This window comes from Sardina pilchardus, chromosome 16, assembly GCF_963854185.1.
Source record: "Sardina pilchardus chromosome 16, fSarPil1.1, whole genome shotgun sequence".
Lineage (NCBI taxonomy): Eukaryota > Metazoa > Chordata > Actinopteri > Clupeiformes > Clupeidae > Sardina > Sardina pilchardus.
Genome location: NC_085009.1, coordinates 10,229,810 through 10,245,165, shown reverse-complemented (window position 1 = coordinate 10,245,165; position 15,356 = coordinate 10,229,810). Strand labels below are relative to the sequence as shown.

At 43.2% G+C, this 15,356-nt stretch overlaps 2 protein-coding genes across 2 annotated transcripts in view; one reads left to right on the top strand and one right to left on the bottom strand.

Moving 5' to 3' along the window:
* The window catches only part of adam19a (ADAM metallopeptidase domain 19a), a gene marked incomplete in the record, with an annotated part of 124,521 nt that extends 120,869 nt beyond the window's left edge, over positions 1-3,652 (bottom strand). Inside the window, 1 exon segment of the mRNA XM_062516852.1 lies at positions 3,390-3,652. Coding sequence (XP_062372836.1) covers positions 3,390-3,519 — 130 coding nt within the window.
* Positions 3,653-10,816: 7,164 nt separating this feature from the next.
* rwdd (RWD domain containing 4) lies at positions 10,817-14,433 on the top strand. Its single transcript, XM_062516927.1, has 6 exons — positions 10,817-10,993; positions 11,688-11,768; positions 12,074-12,183; positions 12,464-12,614; positions 12,754-12,859; positions 13,020-14,433. The coding sequence occupies exons 1-6, from the start codon at positions 10,970-10,972 to the stop codon at positions 13,076-13,078; spliced, it is 531 nt and encodes a 176-aa protein (XP_062372911.1). The 5' UTR covers positions 10,817-10,969; the 3' UTR covers positions 13,079-14,433.
* The last annotated feature ends 923 nt before the right edge of the window (positions 14,434-15,356 follow it).

The window sequence follows — 15,356 nt, the reverse complement described above, 5'->3', positions numbered from 1 at the left end:
ACTCCAAATCTCGGCTATTTACAGCAGCTATGTTAAAATGGATGACAGAAATGAATGCCATGCAATTCGGTTTTTTTTTCAATAAATAAGTGGAGATAAGCCTCAATCATCACCGCACGAAGCCCGTGTTGCATAAAAATAAGGCCCATAAATGAATAATTGAATGGACCAAAAAAAAACAGATCAGCTCACTGTAGGAGCAGCCCCTTTTCTCACTGTGTGTGTGTGTGTGTGTGTGTGTGAGAGAGAGAGAGAGAGAGAGAGAGAGAGGGAAAATGAGAAATAGAAAGAAAGATTGTATACTGTATACGCCAATTAGATTTATTGAGATGGTATCTCTGGTTAACTGAAATAAATATATTATTCAGGCCAATAGATGGAAAATGAGAATGGAAGAGAGAGTAACACAGGAAGAGAAAGAGAGATAGCGTGTGTGTGTGTGTGTGTGTGTGTGTGTGTGTGTGCGTGTGTGTGTGTATGTGTGTGTGTAGTATGAGTGTGAGAGTGTGTGTGTATGTGTGCATGTGTGTGTGTGTGTGTGTGTGTGTGTGTGTGTGTGTGTGTGTGTGTGTGTGTGTGTGTGTGTGCATGTGTGTGTGTGTGTGTGTGTCGTGTGTGTCTTGTGTGTGAGTGAGAGAGTGAGAGCGAGAGAGAAAGAGAGAGAGTGACACAGCAAGAGAGAGAAATTGAAAGAAGAGGAGAAGAAAAAAATGGTCCATTTAGAGAGAGGGCGCTAATGGAGGTCTAGCTTTCTAGAACTAACGTAATAATAGTGTGTAGTCTATGTGTGTGTGTGTGTGTGTGTGTGTGTGTGTGTGTGTGTGTCTGTGTGTACATGCATATTTGTGTCCCCTAAGTAAGCCTACATTTGTGTGTATTGCGTGTACAGAACTTGCCCTTCTGTGTGTGTATCTGTAGTGAGAGTGTCTGTTCATGCCTGAATGTGTGTGTGTGTGTGTGTGTGTGTGTGTGTGTGTGTCCACGGTTCTGTGAGTGCATTCAGACAGCATCCATCTGTGTGGACACAAAGCCACACAATCCGAAAGAGAAGAGAAGACTTCCCATCTCACATTCCTTCTTCGACTCAATCATGGCCCAGAATAGCCAAGTATGCAGGCAGCAGGACTTAGCCGACCCGGAGCCGGAATGGAGAGAGCCTCTAAAACAAGGCAGGGAGCAGCTAAGAGTGATGGCCCAGTGAGCCGGTGGCACAAGTGCTGCTGTCACATCCAAAATAAATCTGGTCATAACACTGACCCCCGACGCACACACATACACACCCGCAAACATAAACAGACAGACAGACACACACGCAAACACTCACACCTAAAGACACACACACACACACACACACACACACACACACAAATACTCACACACACACACACACACACACACACAAATACTCACACCTACACACCCACACCCACACACAAACACAGATGCTTTCCAGCTTTCATCAACTCAGCCATTCGAGAGTTTAAATCAAGCAGCAAGACAGCCTCACAAACTAACAAAGAGAAACACACACACACACACACACACACACACACTCGCACAAAGAGAGACAGAGAGTCAACGATGAGCCGTGCCAGCAAAGACACTTCTTGGATTAAGCCTCAGACTTAAACACACAAACACAAACACACACACACACACACACACACACACACACACACACACACACACACACACATTGCTGTCTCTTGTTCGTTTTGGTTATGGGGGGAGGAGAGGAAGTGTTGTGTCAAAGATGATATCTCATGATGGAACCTTGTTTCAAATGCATTAGATGGCTACTGAGCAAAGGCAAACAGACAAATTCAATTGTAGTCTCTAAGTCCCTGGCCAAATCTCTGCCTGTATGCTACTGGAGCATGGCTTTATGTACAGTAAACAAAGGTCTCCTCAGACTCCCCAAAAGTCTACATAAAAACAGCACTTGGAGCTCCAAAGAGGACATGGTTACAGTACATGGCTAACCTCATTTTAACCAAGCAACAAAAAAAAACCACACACCTATCTGTTAAGGCTAGATGTGTGGTTAGATGTGTGTTGAGAGCTTGTAAGTCAGCAAATAAACATCTATTTGAGACTTGAGGACAATGTACACTTGATGTTTTTTGGGTGTTCGCGAGTCTCTGTTGTAAAATATAGCCTTAGGAATCTTACAGATGAGGCATTTCACAACGCCCCTTATAGATTCGCCTAAGAAGATGGTTACACAACATTTTAAAACAAAGGACTGTGGGTTACAGTTAGTTGTGGAGTGGAACATGGGAGTTGAATGTTTCTTTGAATTAGATTAGCCAAGCTTTAAAGCACTGGATGTCCAAAGTATCCCGTGTCCTTTAGGGAACATTTCCACAGATGACATCTGCCTTTTCTCGACAGGCTCGCTTGTGTCTTCTCCGACAGAGAAAAAAAAGATTGTCTATAAAAGCGACATTTAGGCCTCTTGACACGAGATCCTAACGGTCTACAAGTTACCATCGCATTCATAAGGTTGCGTCAGACCTAAGCTTAGACAACTGATCAAGTCTTCTGAAGTGTACAAAAATGTGAAAAGCCTCGCGGAAGATAACCTCGTGCCCTTCTGCCCTCGTGCCACTACCGCTGTCAACCCAGTAACATTTGTGATGCTGCATATTCAGTTCAACAACCAATGCGATTTAGCCTACCAGTCGGTGGACACACAAGCCATAATAACAATAAAACCAATAATCGTCAGCATCATCAGCATCAGATGCCATATACGCAGCGGATAGGCCTATTGACTGGAATTATTTACATATTTTAAGACATGCGTTTCATTAATAACATTTACATTTGACAATTAAATTGAATTCAAGGACAATTTTAGTTGTCATAACACGTCATTGCTTCAGGGCAACTTTCAGAAAAACTGCCTACTACACTTATAATGGTAAAAGGCGCTCTAGTAGCCTCGGTTTAAGGCGAAAACAGACAGTTACGCGGATATACTGTAAGAGGATGTGGGCTACCCAAAGATAACCTATTCTGTCTATTTAAAACGCAGTGATATCATATTGGCTATCTTGCGTAATGTAGCATGTACTTCTTCCTACACAGTCTGTCAGTTGGTTCGATTCGCCTCCAGTCCTTTTAAGGAGATTCGCTGTAGTCTGTAGGCTACGAGTCGTTTGGACCGGAGTGTTTTAGAAAACAAAGACTTACTCAGCAACCCAGAAAGTAACGAGGCACAACCATAAACAAAATGTTTTCTCTGTAGAACACGTCTAAATCAAATCACTCGCATGCTGGCACACGCAACTGGTAGATAACAAACTGGACAACTTTCCAAGTGGGTTACGGGGACTACAGCATGCCCTTTCTTTTTCTTTTCTTTTTTCCCTCTTTGACGTTACCTTGTTCCCGAATGTCTCCACTCGCGCTCTGCAGGACGGCGTTCAGAAGTAACAGCGACAACATTATTAGCGAATGTCTGCATTGTAGCGATGAAAATTGGCCATCTTTCTGTCGGTGTTTGCTATACATCCCTGTCGCGGTCGGAACCGTGGTCCGTTCTCCAAGGCTCTCGATGGCTCACTCGCGCGGATCCCCCCTCCCGCCTCGTCTTCTTTGGATATGGGAGCGGAGCGTGTGAAAACAAGAAATGGATCTGATTGCAAGTGTGTAGCTCGAGCCATGCGCACGCTCTGCTGCTCGACGTTTGAATGAAGCTATGACTCAAGCGACTGTTCAGAGCCCTGACAAAAGAGGGATTAACCGGCACTCGCCGAGAAGACTTCTCTTTGTCACTTGTTTGGATTAATCGTGTGTATGCCTTCATGCATATGCAGGGGAAATGATAAATGCACAAAACACAAATCTATTCAAACAAACACGCGCGGCTCGTGATTAATGATTTTATCTGACATGATTGATGTGGTTTTGCATATTACGTTGGATATTGGCAATACATCATAATAGGTATATAATTATCATAATTTATCACGAGGGAATTGGCAACATTGGCAAAGTTGTCAGTTGCCTCATATGCCTACAAGTGATTCTCTGAAAGGCAAATCAACAAACTGGCATGAAAATATGACAAAGTCAACCAACTCAGAGAGGTGTTACTTTACCTGTTGCATTTGCTTTTGCATTTGGGGAAGATAACACACCACAGAAACTCATTGACCTACTCTTAACGCTCAGACCTACCCCTTCACAATTTGGAGACACTAAATGACGTAAGTCTCGGATGCCTTGGGCAGCAGCGATAATGAAAACAGGACTATAAAAGCATATTACTCTCTGAGAGGTTCGAATGTATTATTGAGGAAGAGTTTTTATTATATTAAGAAATATGTTTCTCCATAATCCAATTCATTGGACGCGGCCTAGTCAAACTTTTGCCATTACATTACATCACGAATAATGTTTTTGTGTGCAAGATGTGCTTTTCAATATCACTGTACTGGATGTAAGAGCAGACACCACACCGTGTCTTATACCTTTACATCTTATCTGTCTGGTATAGGGCTTGCCTTTTCTCCCTTTTTCTTTGCTCTCTTTCAGCTTCAGTGGGGAGGGAGACAAATTGAATTGGACTATGAGTGCTCTCAGCTTTTTGTTTGCCATCCCTATATCTCAAAGCACAGAATAAATTCTTCCCTCCCTGATCCTCTCTCTCAAAAAAAATCCTATCCTTTTCCTGCAGCATATTAAAACCATGTGCCCAGCAATGGCTAAAACCCCATTATGGGATGTTTTGCCAGCAGTTGGACCGTGTCACCAGGCCAGGAAGGTGGCCAGAACTGTCTTCTTCTTTTTTTTTCCTGTAAATGTTTTATACTCGCTGTGTCACTGTCACTCTCAAGCCTCAGAAGTTTTGGAGTTATTGTCCGGATTTGTGGTGGCAGAGAGGGACGGATAAGCAGACTTAACACCCCTCATCGGGAAAAATGTGTCCCTTTCTGTCTGACCGCCTCAGCAGTCCTTTAGCCCGCTTAAAGGACTCTGGACACTATGTTTTCTCATACATTTTGTCCCTCGTTTCCCACTATAGCCTCTCGCCTCTCACTCCACTGCTCTATTTCAGTTGGCTTACGGTGGGGAGGGTTGGGAGGGGTGGGTTAAAAGTGGGGAAAACCAAAGGGGTGAACTTCTCTCGCTCAAGCAGCAAATCCCCTCTTCTAACAGAGGGGCCTTCAGAAGCACTCACAAGCCAAAATAGAAAGAGAAAAAAAAAGTGGAAAGATGGAAAGCTTGTCGCTAGTGCCGAGCTAGATTCATCTATTCCCTCTACAAGAGTTCCTGTCCTTATAGTTGCGGGGCAACGCGTCGCATCGTGTGGCGGAGAGCAAACTCCATCAGACCTGAATGTCACCACGCGTCCGAATTAAACTGCGGGTCAGGGATCAAATGCACATCATTCAACTGCTCATTTACATGCAAGAGATTAAACAGCTTGACCTATCGCTCCTGTCTTGTGAATCTTAAAGTGGTGGGGCCTTCTCCGGTCACCCCCTTCTGATAACCCTTTTGTCTTTTACGCAGATGGAAATTTGACTGACTCATGCATTGCGCTACAGATTAAAGAGAGTTGTTTGTCCTTCAAGACTGATTAGCCTGAGATATTATGTGGCAAGAACTCTATGATCAAAAAAGTGTGTGTGTGTGTGTGTGTGTGTGTGTGTGTGTGTGTGTGTGTGTGTGTGTGTGTGTGTGTGTGTGTGTCTACAATGCTGTGTGGCAACATGGTGTGTGCACATGTGTGCAAAGCTGTTACCAATTGTGTAGTGCATGCTTTCCAGATCTCTCTCCCCTCTCCTCTGGATTTTCTCTCTCGTTGGGATCTTCCATTCTCTCTCCTGCAGAATTTATTAAATGATATTCAAAGTCTCAATAGCCAGTCAATTAGTTGGTGATACTTGAGGCTATGTGGAGTTGGGTTTATTAAAACAGCAATGTATCCATAATTGCATTTAGACATAGTAAAACTGTCAGTGTGGCAGCCTAATACTCTAAAATGTAGCCTGGGCCCCATATTGTTAGTTATGTGCATATCTAACAATCTAACAGTTTAAAACCCAAATTGCATAACATGCACAAATGTACATCAGTGGTTAGATTTATTTAATTAAATATCCTGAATGTGCGGACATAACTCAGTATCCTCCTATGGGCATACCACTGAGGTGTGTGTGTGTGTGTGCGTGTGTGTGCGTGTGTAAGAGAGTGAGTGAGCATGTATCCACACCCAGTTTCTGTGGTATGGAACAATTTAATCAAGAGCCTCATCCCTGGCATAATGTGGGTTCCTCCCATTGTACATCACTCTTAATAACCCACCATTGTGATTACATTCTGTGTAGTCATATATATAATAGACCCATCGAGGACTGACAGGGAGAGATCTATTAACTCTATACCCATTTTCATCAAGCACTTCAGTTAATCCAACAATGATATAATCTGAATCTTTATAGACTCCCAATAGACTTGTACTTTTGTTACAAGCATTTCTTTCTTCTTCTCTTTTATTTATTTCTATCTATCTATCTGTCATCTATCTATCTATCTATCTATCTATCTATCATTTGAAGGTTTCACTGTCCTTGTGTTTGTAGGACCTTTTTTGGGGGGATTTCGGTTTCACACTGTACTCCTGGTCAGCTGTTCTTTGGGATTTTGTGCTTTTGTACTGTTGCCTCCATCAGTCCACGAGGCGATAAGCAATCGATGAGACACAGGCTTCTGATTTCCTGCACTATTAAATTTTTAATATCAAGGGCTCCATGGACACAGTCCATTTCAGCTTGTCTGGTCTACCTGGCGAGTGGGTTCAGATAGTGTTAGAGAGAGGAGCCAAATATAACAAAGAGGCTCTGCACACTTTGGGAAGGAAGAGAAAGAGAGAGAGAGAGAGAGAGAAAGAGGAAGAGAGACTGAGAAGGACAGAGAGGAAGAGAGAGAGAGCCCCCGACCAACCGCTAAATCATTTTGGCAGATGGGATGTGCTTGTTTGTGTGTGTGTGTGTGTGTGTGTGTGTGTGTGTTTGTGTGTGTGTGTGTGTGTGTGTGTGGGTGTGGGTGTGGGTGTGGGTGTGTGCATGTGTGTGTGTGCATTTGTGTGTGCATTTGTGTGTGCTGATGGGAGGCCCGCTGAAGGCAAAAAGGTAAAATGTTACAATATGGCAGCACAAATGGTTGCTTTATTTTATGAATTGTTGTAACACTGTTATAAACTGTTTATTACCAGAGCAACCATCACAGTGAATGGTAGACTATTCATTATCAATGGATTCATTAACTGACTGACTCATTTGATGGAGGAATACAAAATGTCACATACAACATGTTATACTGCAAACACTCTCTTCTCGGTAAACTGACATAACATGGTGAATGTAAACAACCAGCGAGCATGGAGCAAATTCATCCATTTCCCTCTATTGCCTGATGGCAGTTCCTGCCACAGAAGTGACAGTCATGGCAAAAAGATGGACAACAAAAACAACAACAGATAGAACTGAGAGGCCTTTTTGGAAAGGCCGCGCTTTCCGTTTCCTCATGACTGAATGGCATACTTTCCAAGACGAATGTCGCTCTGCAGACACTGCAAACAGTAGGATGCACGACCAAAAAATAAAGAGAGAGATAGAGGGAGGAGGAGTAGAGAGAGAGAGAGAGAGAGACAGAGTGAGGGAGAGGGAGACGGAGACACTGACAGAGTGAAACAAGTGGGGGGATATGGCTCGTAATGAAGCGTGGAAGCGGTAAAGAGAAACTGGCTGGGTCTGCTGTGGGCCCTAAGGGTAGAGCCCTATCACAGAGAACAATGCCCCCTCTAAGCTGGCTCGCCTGACGCAAGATAAGTGGCAGAACAGAAGGGTTCGCCCGGGTCCTCAAGCTGGTTTTATGGAGATACACAAAAGCTGCACTCAGGAACTCGACACCCCCGCCGACAAAGCTCAGGACACAAGGAGGCACGAAAGAAGCAAGGCAAAGGAAGAGAGAGAGAGAGATAGAGAGAGAGAAAGAGAGAGAGAGATACAGAGTGAGGGAGAGTGTGTGTGTGTGTGTGTGTGTGTGTGTGTAAGGGAGTGTCAACGATGACGTGTTTAATGTTGCGTGTGCTTCGTAAACACACCACCCAATAAAAACCGGGGGACGGCTCCAACCAGGCGAAGCAGGTAATGCTGAGGATTTGTTCCTCCATGTTGTTTTTATTGCCTCCTTGTTGAGGGTGCTCATGTCCCTGTGACGGGCTGGTCACTGAGCTTCAGCAACAGGGAGAGTGGATTTGAAATGGGTAAATGCCCTGCTGTCGCCGGAGCATTTACCCATTGCAAATCCATACCAGAGTTACTGAATTGATATTCATGGTTTGGTTTGGGAGCAGACAGCGATGAGAGTCCTGTGGAGGAGTCAGTGTCTCTTCTCCCTTCTCCTTCGTCTGCTCTTGATATTTTGAGTCCCCAGTGGGGGAACAAAACAGGACTTGTTGATTTGAGAAGCATATGGTCATAGGATCCCGTTGCCATGGCTATGTAGGTTATGTTTGTGTGGACGTGAATATAAGTGTGTGTGTGCGTGTGTGTGTGTGTGTGTGTGTGTGTGTGTGAATATAAGTGTGTGTGTGCGTGTGGAGGAAGGGAGGCCTTTACATATAAAAACATCCCCATTCATCATTTCCTTCCTCTAAAACTCATGCTAATAACAGAACGTCTGCAGAGAATTGCAAGACCCCTAGAGGAAATGTGTGTGTGTGTGTGTGTGTGTGTGTGTGTGTGTGTGTGTGTGTGTGTGTGTGTGTGTGTGTGTGTGTGTGTGTGTGTGTGTGAGTGTGTGTGTGTGTGTGTTTCTGTGTGTGAAGGAGCAAGCCCTATTCGCTGCTTCAGCCTAGTTCCATGCATGAGCAACACTGACAGAGTGGCAGTGTGTGTGTGTGTGTGTGTGTGTGTGTGCGCGTGTGTGCGTGCGTGTGTGCGTGTGCGTCTGTGTGTGTTATCTCAATTATTTTTTTAAAAATGAGACGCCCTACAGTGGTGGGTTCAAATTGATAAATAAAACAGGGACATTTTTCACAGAGGAATGTGTGTGTGTGTGTGTGTGTGTGTGTGTGTGTGTGTGTGTGTGTATGTGTGTCCCTCGAGCGAGCCCTGGGCCTTTGTGAGAAATGAGGAATTCTCCCCACTGTTTGTGGCCAAAAAATGACAAAAAAAAAGAGAGAGGGAGAAAGAGAGGGGAGAGGATAACTTAATTAACTGCTGTGAGAGGATGATAACGAGGTTGCATTCAGCCTCTCTAGTAATTGTGTTTCACACCATCCATTTGGAGAGGGGTCATTGCATGTCATGGGACCGCACACGAAGCATAGATAAGACGCCTCATTACGTATGCCTCCGATAAGAAATGTCTCCCGGTGCAAAACTGGCAAAAAAAAGAGAGAGAGGGGGTTTGGAGGGGTTTGTGAGCAGTCTGTGTAGAATTCCACAGGACTCCATCCTAGAGAGGGGTTGGTCTATTTTGCCCTCACATAATTGGTTGTTAAATAAGTAATATTTAAGAGTGAGTTTGCATCCAGTTGGAAATGAAGTCATTAAATCACTTCACTCAATGGGATGTTTTTTTCTTTTTCGGGAGAGCTGTGAGACGTTGGCCATAGGAGCCCGTGTGCCAGAAAAACAGCTTCTGATATGAACAGATTTATCTTGGTTGCAGAGCTTGACAACTGATGTGCATGATTTTACTTTAATAACCTCTACAAAATAACAGAGACCTCAATGGAAATCAATCCAAGAAAGCATTTCCTTGGCCATTAAATTCAACCTGACAGCAATCAAACCGCAACCAGGGAAACATCATCATTTGCAGTGGAGCAGATGAGCTCAGAATCCATTGGGGGGTTGTGCATGTAGCCTACCAATGGGCCCTGCGTTTTTTTGGGGGGGTATGCCACATCAGGCCTATTTGCACTGCAGGAAAATGACAAAGTGACACGGTGCTGATCATCCTGCTGTGTAAATCTTCATTTTCAGAGCCGACTGTCTAGAAAAGCTCTCCTGAGACACGCTGCCCTGGTGGAGCTGCCTGACCGTATCAATCGATCATCTCAGGGGTGATTACACCGGTGATGGAGCTTGGTGGGGGGGGGGCTGCCGGCCCATCCAAATGGATCAGCTATAGTGTGATGATGGCTTGGCTTGGTATGGAGGATATCGCGCGTCCTGAAATTCAAGTCTAAATCTCGATCAGTAGCCTACATCAACTCAGAGGTTATCTGTGAAAAATGGCCAGATAGTAGGCTGGGCCTTGGGGAATTAAAGTATTAAGATAAGATCATGTTTTGCGTTCAGGCAATTAGGTCAGACTGATCTTAGAGATTTGGTTTAGGCTACCTTGTCACACCGAATGACCAATTAGTGATCAGTTACATCTAGCCTATGCCATGACTAGGCAAGGCAGTGGTGGGCTATCCTACCCATGATCTACAGAGTAGACGCAGGAAGCAATCCAACCCCGAACTGAAATTAAAAGTGGATCACATGCTCCCCCTTGTGAATATTTTGCGGGCATAACGTCCTGGGGCCTTTTGAGACTACAGATCTGTTGTTGTTCCCAAGGGAGGGACACGATCTTTCTCCACAAAATAATACAAAATCTGTAATGCTACGGCATGTTTAATCACATAAGTGGATTCATGATTAATCATTTATCAAAAGCAAATAGGCTAACCTACATTATTATGGCAAACTCGAAAGATGTCAAGAGACTGCGCATACGTTGTGCAGCAATGAGTCCCTTTAACCTGGGATGAGATGAGTTTAGTGGGTTGCGTTTACATCATGGTGACTGACGTTGCACGAGCGCCTTTGTGTAGTAGTAAAGAACTTCTTCTACTTCAAGTATGACAGGTTGACACAGTAATACTAGTAATTGTAGGGATATTTGACAAGAGGTGTTTGTCTGGTTCGGTTGTTTGAACAAAAAAACAATGTCTGCCAATGAAGATCAAGAGGTAATTTGCACGAATATGTTAAGCCATGTCGTTCGTCCGTGCTAGTTAGCTTACGAGAACAGCATCCGTATTTGTAGCTTGCTAACACGACACTTATGAACTAGTTAACGTTACAGTCTCAGCGTAATGTCACCCAGAAGTAGGTTTGACCATATCAATGAATCGTTATTTTGAATCACTTTACTGGTTTTGTATGAGTCATACGCCAGCTAGCCCATGTTGGGTTTAAACTGTCTCATCTTGTCCCCCCATGTGATTAACGCGAACGAAAGTTAGCAATAACTTAACCCAGCTAGGTAGCTCAAGCAGACTGGACCTGTGATGTTCAGATGTATCATACTCGATAGGCAACTGATCTGTTACCAACCTCAACAGTAAATGTGCATAGGTCTAAGTTATCCAAGAGATAACGGTACCTTAGCATTCCCCATGCAAGCAAAACGGGCTCTGCTAGCGTTGCTGCCTCTTTTTTTTTTTAACTAACACTGGTTAACACTGGTTGACTGTTTGATGGTTGGTTTAGCTTCGGATTGGAATAGATTCAACTTTATTGTCATTGTGCAGAGTACAAGTACATAGACAACGACATTACTGTAACACTTACTGTACACGCCATACAGAATAGGCCGGCAGCTAATTTCGGGGAAGGGGATTGTCAACATGTTCTTGTTAACTCAATGTTGCATTTGTACAGATGGAGCTGGAAGCTCTTCGTTCTATATATGAAGGAGATGAGTGCTTCAAGGAACTCAGTCCGACGTCTTTCCAGTTTAGAGTGAGTAATTTTTGCTAGTCGCATCAGTCCATTGTGTGCCACCGGAACCTGTTGCTAATGTTAATAATCCGGATATGCTGTGTTGTTGATACCACTCAATAGGATGTGTGATTTTGTTATGCATCTCTGTAAAGACACCAGACTCAGTCCCAAATCTCTATTGAAATCGAAATTTGCTAACAGGTTCTCCCAGGTTATGTTGTTACATGAGCTGCTGCACTAAGATAGTAGGATACATCTACAGGTGCACTGTATAGGTGGTCATTACTTGTGTTCCAAGTAACAGTTGTACCTTCTCTCTTCAGATAGGAGATCAGGAAGACACCAAAGCTTTTCTTTTGGACGTCTCATGGCCGGAGACATATCCTGAAACTGCCCCTCAATTAACCTTACAAGCCTTTTTCAACAATAGAATGTAAGTCACTTTCTCAGCTAAGTTGATCAACACAACATAATTGAGAGTACAGTACACTTTGTCAGATTCGTTTAACAAGTTGTTACTGTATATGCTTGTGTAGTTCTATTCTGTCTACATCAGTTGTATTTCTTGCATAACTGTGTCGATATGAACCTACTTTGATGTTAAAATATAAATCATGTACACCACTCTGTGCACCAATCAATTTGCAGAGTGTTGTAAAAATGATACATTTTGACTTACCTACCGGTACCTGTGTTTCCTGCTGGTTTGTTAGATCTCCAACCACAAAGCAGGAGATCATCTCTAAGCTAGAGGAGCAGGTGGAGGCCAACCTGGGAACAGCCATGATGTACACACTGTTTGAATGGGCCAAAGAAAACCAGGCGGATCTGATGGAGAATCACCAGCCTGTGAAGGATGCAGTGGTCAGTCACTGTGCTGTTTGTTTCATGTTGCTTTGCTTGTGTCTGCTGATCTCTCTCTCGCTCTCTCTCTTTCTCTCTCTTAGATAACTTTTTTCATCTTGTTATTAATCTTTTGTCATTTTGACATCTGTTTTAAAAGACTCTCAACCCCAGCAATGACACCTCGAGTCCTGTGTCTGTAAAGAAGAAGGAGAAGAAAGAGCAGCTGACCAAAGCACAGAAGAGGAAGATGATTTCACGTACAGGTACAGCCATGATTTGCATATGCACAACTTACTTTTCTGGTATTTTTCGCTCTATACTACAATGTTAATGTAGCATTTATTTGATATGTAGTGGAATTTAGTCTGCTAGATTACCACTGAATTGTGTTCTGATGTTTTTTTTTTACTTCTGTGTCTGTAGATAATAAAGGAGAGCTTCCTCGAGGTTGGAACTGGGTAGATGTCATCAAGGTAAATTAAGACTTTGCTTTGCGAAATCACAATCATTTGAGATTAACATTCTACTTTGTCATCTAGCCAGATAAAGCATAATGGGCAACTATAACTTTGTTCCAGTAGGGGGCGATATATGACCTTTTCTTGAAACCTTGCAACCTAGTTGACTTTTCTCTTTCCTCCCCCACATAATCTGTCATCTTGTCAACGATGAACATTCCACATCAGCATGTAAGCACATTTTTTTTTAAAGTTTTATTTTGAGCACTCTATCTCATTCATTATATTCAACGCCCTGCTACTGTATGTCATTTACATGTGAAGGCGTGCCATTAAAAGATGTAGTAATGCTGTCTTAACACATCCTTACTACAGCTGAGCAAAACGGGAGGAGCCGCAGATGACTAGACGACCAGCAGACGAACGGAAGGAGGCAGAGATGGGGAAAGATGGATGGAGGGATGGATGAATGGATGAGGTGGTGAAGAGGTCTTAAGTGGAAGGTTGGAGGACTGACACTGTCCGTCTCGCGTTTTCTGGAGAGAGTACAGAGTGCAGTACAGTGCAGTACGACCTCTCGCCACACTCGCTTCAGACAGGGTTATGTGAGAACCTCCAGAAGATGGGTCTCTCTTTGCATTGGGGGGACTGTCAGGCCACTGCACGGATGTTTAGCTTTTTCAAGGTCATGTGAGCAAGGGGTAAGACTGAGAAGTCTCAAGCAGCTTTGCTGTTCCCTCTGCTGTCTGCTCTTGGGTGTTTTTTTTGCTGTGCAATTTAGGTAAAGTTGCGGAGTGTGTGTAAGTGTGAGAGAGAGTGTGTCTGTGTGAGAGAGAGAGACCGAGAGAGAGAGGGAGAAAGAAAGAGAGAGAAAGAGAGAGAGTGTGTTTGCGTATGCGTTTGTGTGTTTGTGTCTAAACGTCTATGAGTTGTATCTGAGTGTGTTTGTATCATTTGTATGAGTTTCCCTTGCAGTATCATGACGATGCCATACATACAAATGTGTTGATAGTCCAATCGGGCAGGCTGCCAGTCTCCTTATCCAATGGTAGATGCCATCCCACTCAGAACTCTCACCTACCTCAAGTGTAAAGGTGGAAGAAGAAACCCAAAATGAGTGAGACAAACAAGGTCAAGATCCAGACATGGAACTCACAAGAGCGGAAGACTAGGCCTACACATTCATTCTTGTTCTCATAGGCTTCAGTGATTGATTGAATTTAATGACGCCTGTTATTTTATTTAAATTCTGGCTGGTGTGCAATGATTAACTAAATGGAAACGTGCTGGAAACAGACCTGAAATAAAGGACCTTTCCTTGTAGGCTTGACACTGTGTGTGAAAGGAACACTTTTTAAAATAAAAGACTTTATAACCTATTTTTCATGTCCAATGTGATTTTTTCCCCCCACTTGAAATCAAAATGTGTTATGAAGTATGTAGGCCTACGTGTAATGTTCACTTGCTGAGAGCTTGTGAATAGTTTTTAATCCCCAATTATGTTACTCACAGACATATTAACTTCCCATGGCAATGTCTGTGAGTAATATTCAGAGGTGAACAACTTTAGGCATTAATTAAGGCATTAGACGTCATGCTGCCTGAGATATGTCAAGGAATGCGTTGTTTTGCATCAAAAAGAGTCCGAAACGAGTTAAAATATATATATATAGGCTACTAGCACTGTCCTCATTAAACCTTAAGATGATCCAAAACACGTCGGAGTACATTAACCTATATTTTCCTGAGACACACGAGCGTGTTGGGGGAGAGAGTAAGGTACTGTAGGCTATCACGTTTGCTGTGGAAAAAACTTGCGCGCAACGAGGAAGTTTGAGGAGTCGTTCACGTCTGCGAAACATGTACAGTAGAGACATTTGGAACGGGGATATTCAATTCGAATCGATTCATTCGAAATGAGTCAGACAAGGCTGTTGGCGAAAATGAAGAGTGCTTAATTATATCCTAAGGGGTTTTGATATGTTTGACAAATTAACACGTTAACCACCACGTTGCCAACCATGTGGACATACTACAGGAACGGAATTGGACCACCAAAGAGGAGAAATAGAGTAAGTTTAAATTGTCTAAAGATACCTTAGGTTTTGTATATGTAGGCCTATACATTACTACAATTGACTTATCTCATGAAATAATATCTCATGAAACGTTGTTCAGTCTCACAAATTGAAAGATTAAAACAGACTGGTCATAATCAGCTGATTTAGTTCTGATCATTAAATGTTTTATAGGACAACTTAGAGGCTCTGAACTTTCCACCCATTTGTAATGAAACATCAAA

Coding starts and splice junctions, on each gene's coding strand:
- rwdd (XM_062516927.1), top strand. CDS start 10,970: ATGTCTGCCAATGAAGATCAAGAG. Junction 11,769..12,073: donor CGACGTCTTTCCAGTTTAGA/GTGAGTAATTTT, acceptor TTCTCTCTTCAG/ATAGGAGATCAGGAAGACAC. Junction 12,184..12,463: donor GCCTTTTTCAACAATAGAAT/GTAAGTCACTTT, acceptor CTGGTTTGTTAG/ATCTCCAACCACAAAGCAGG.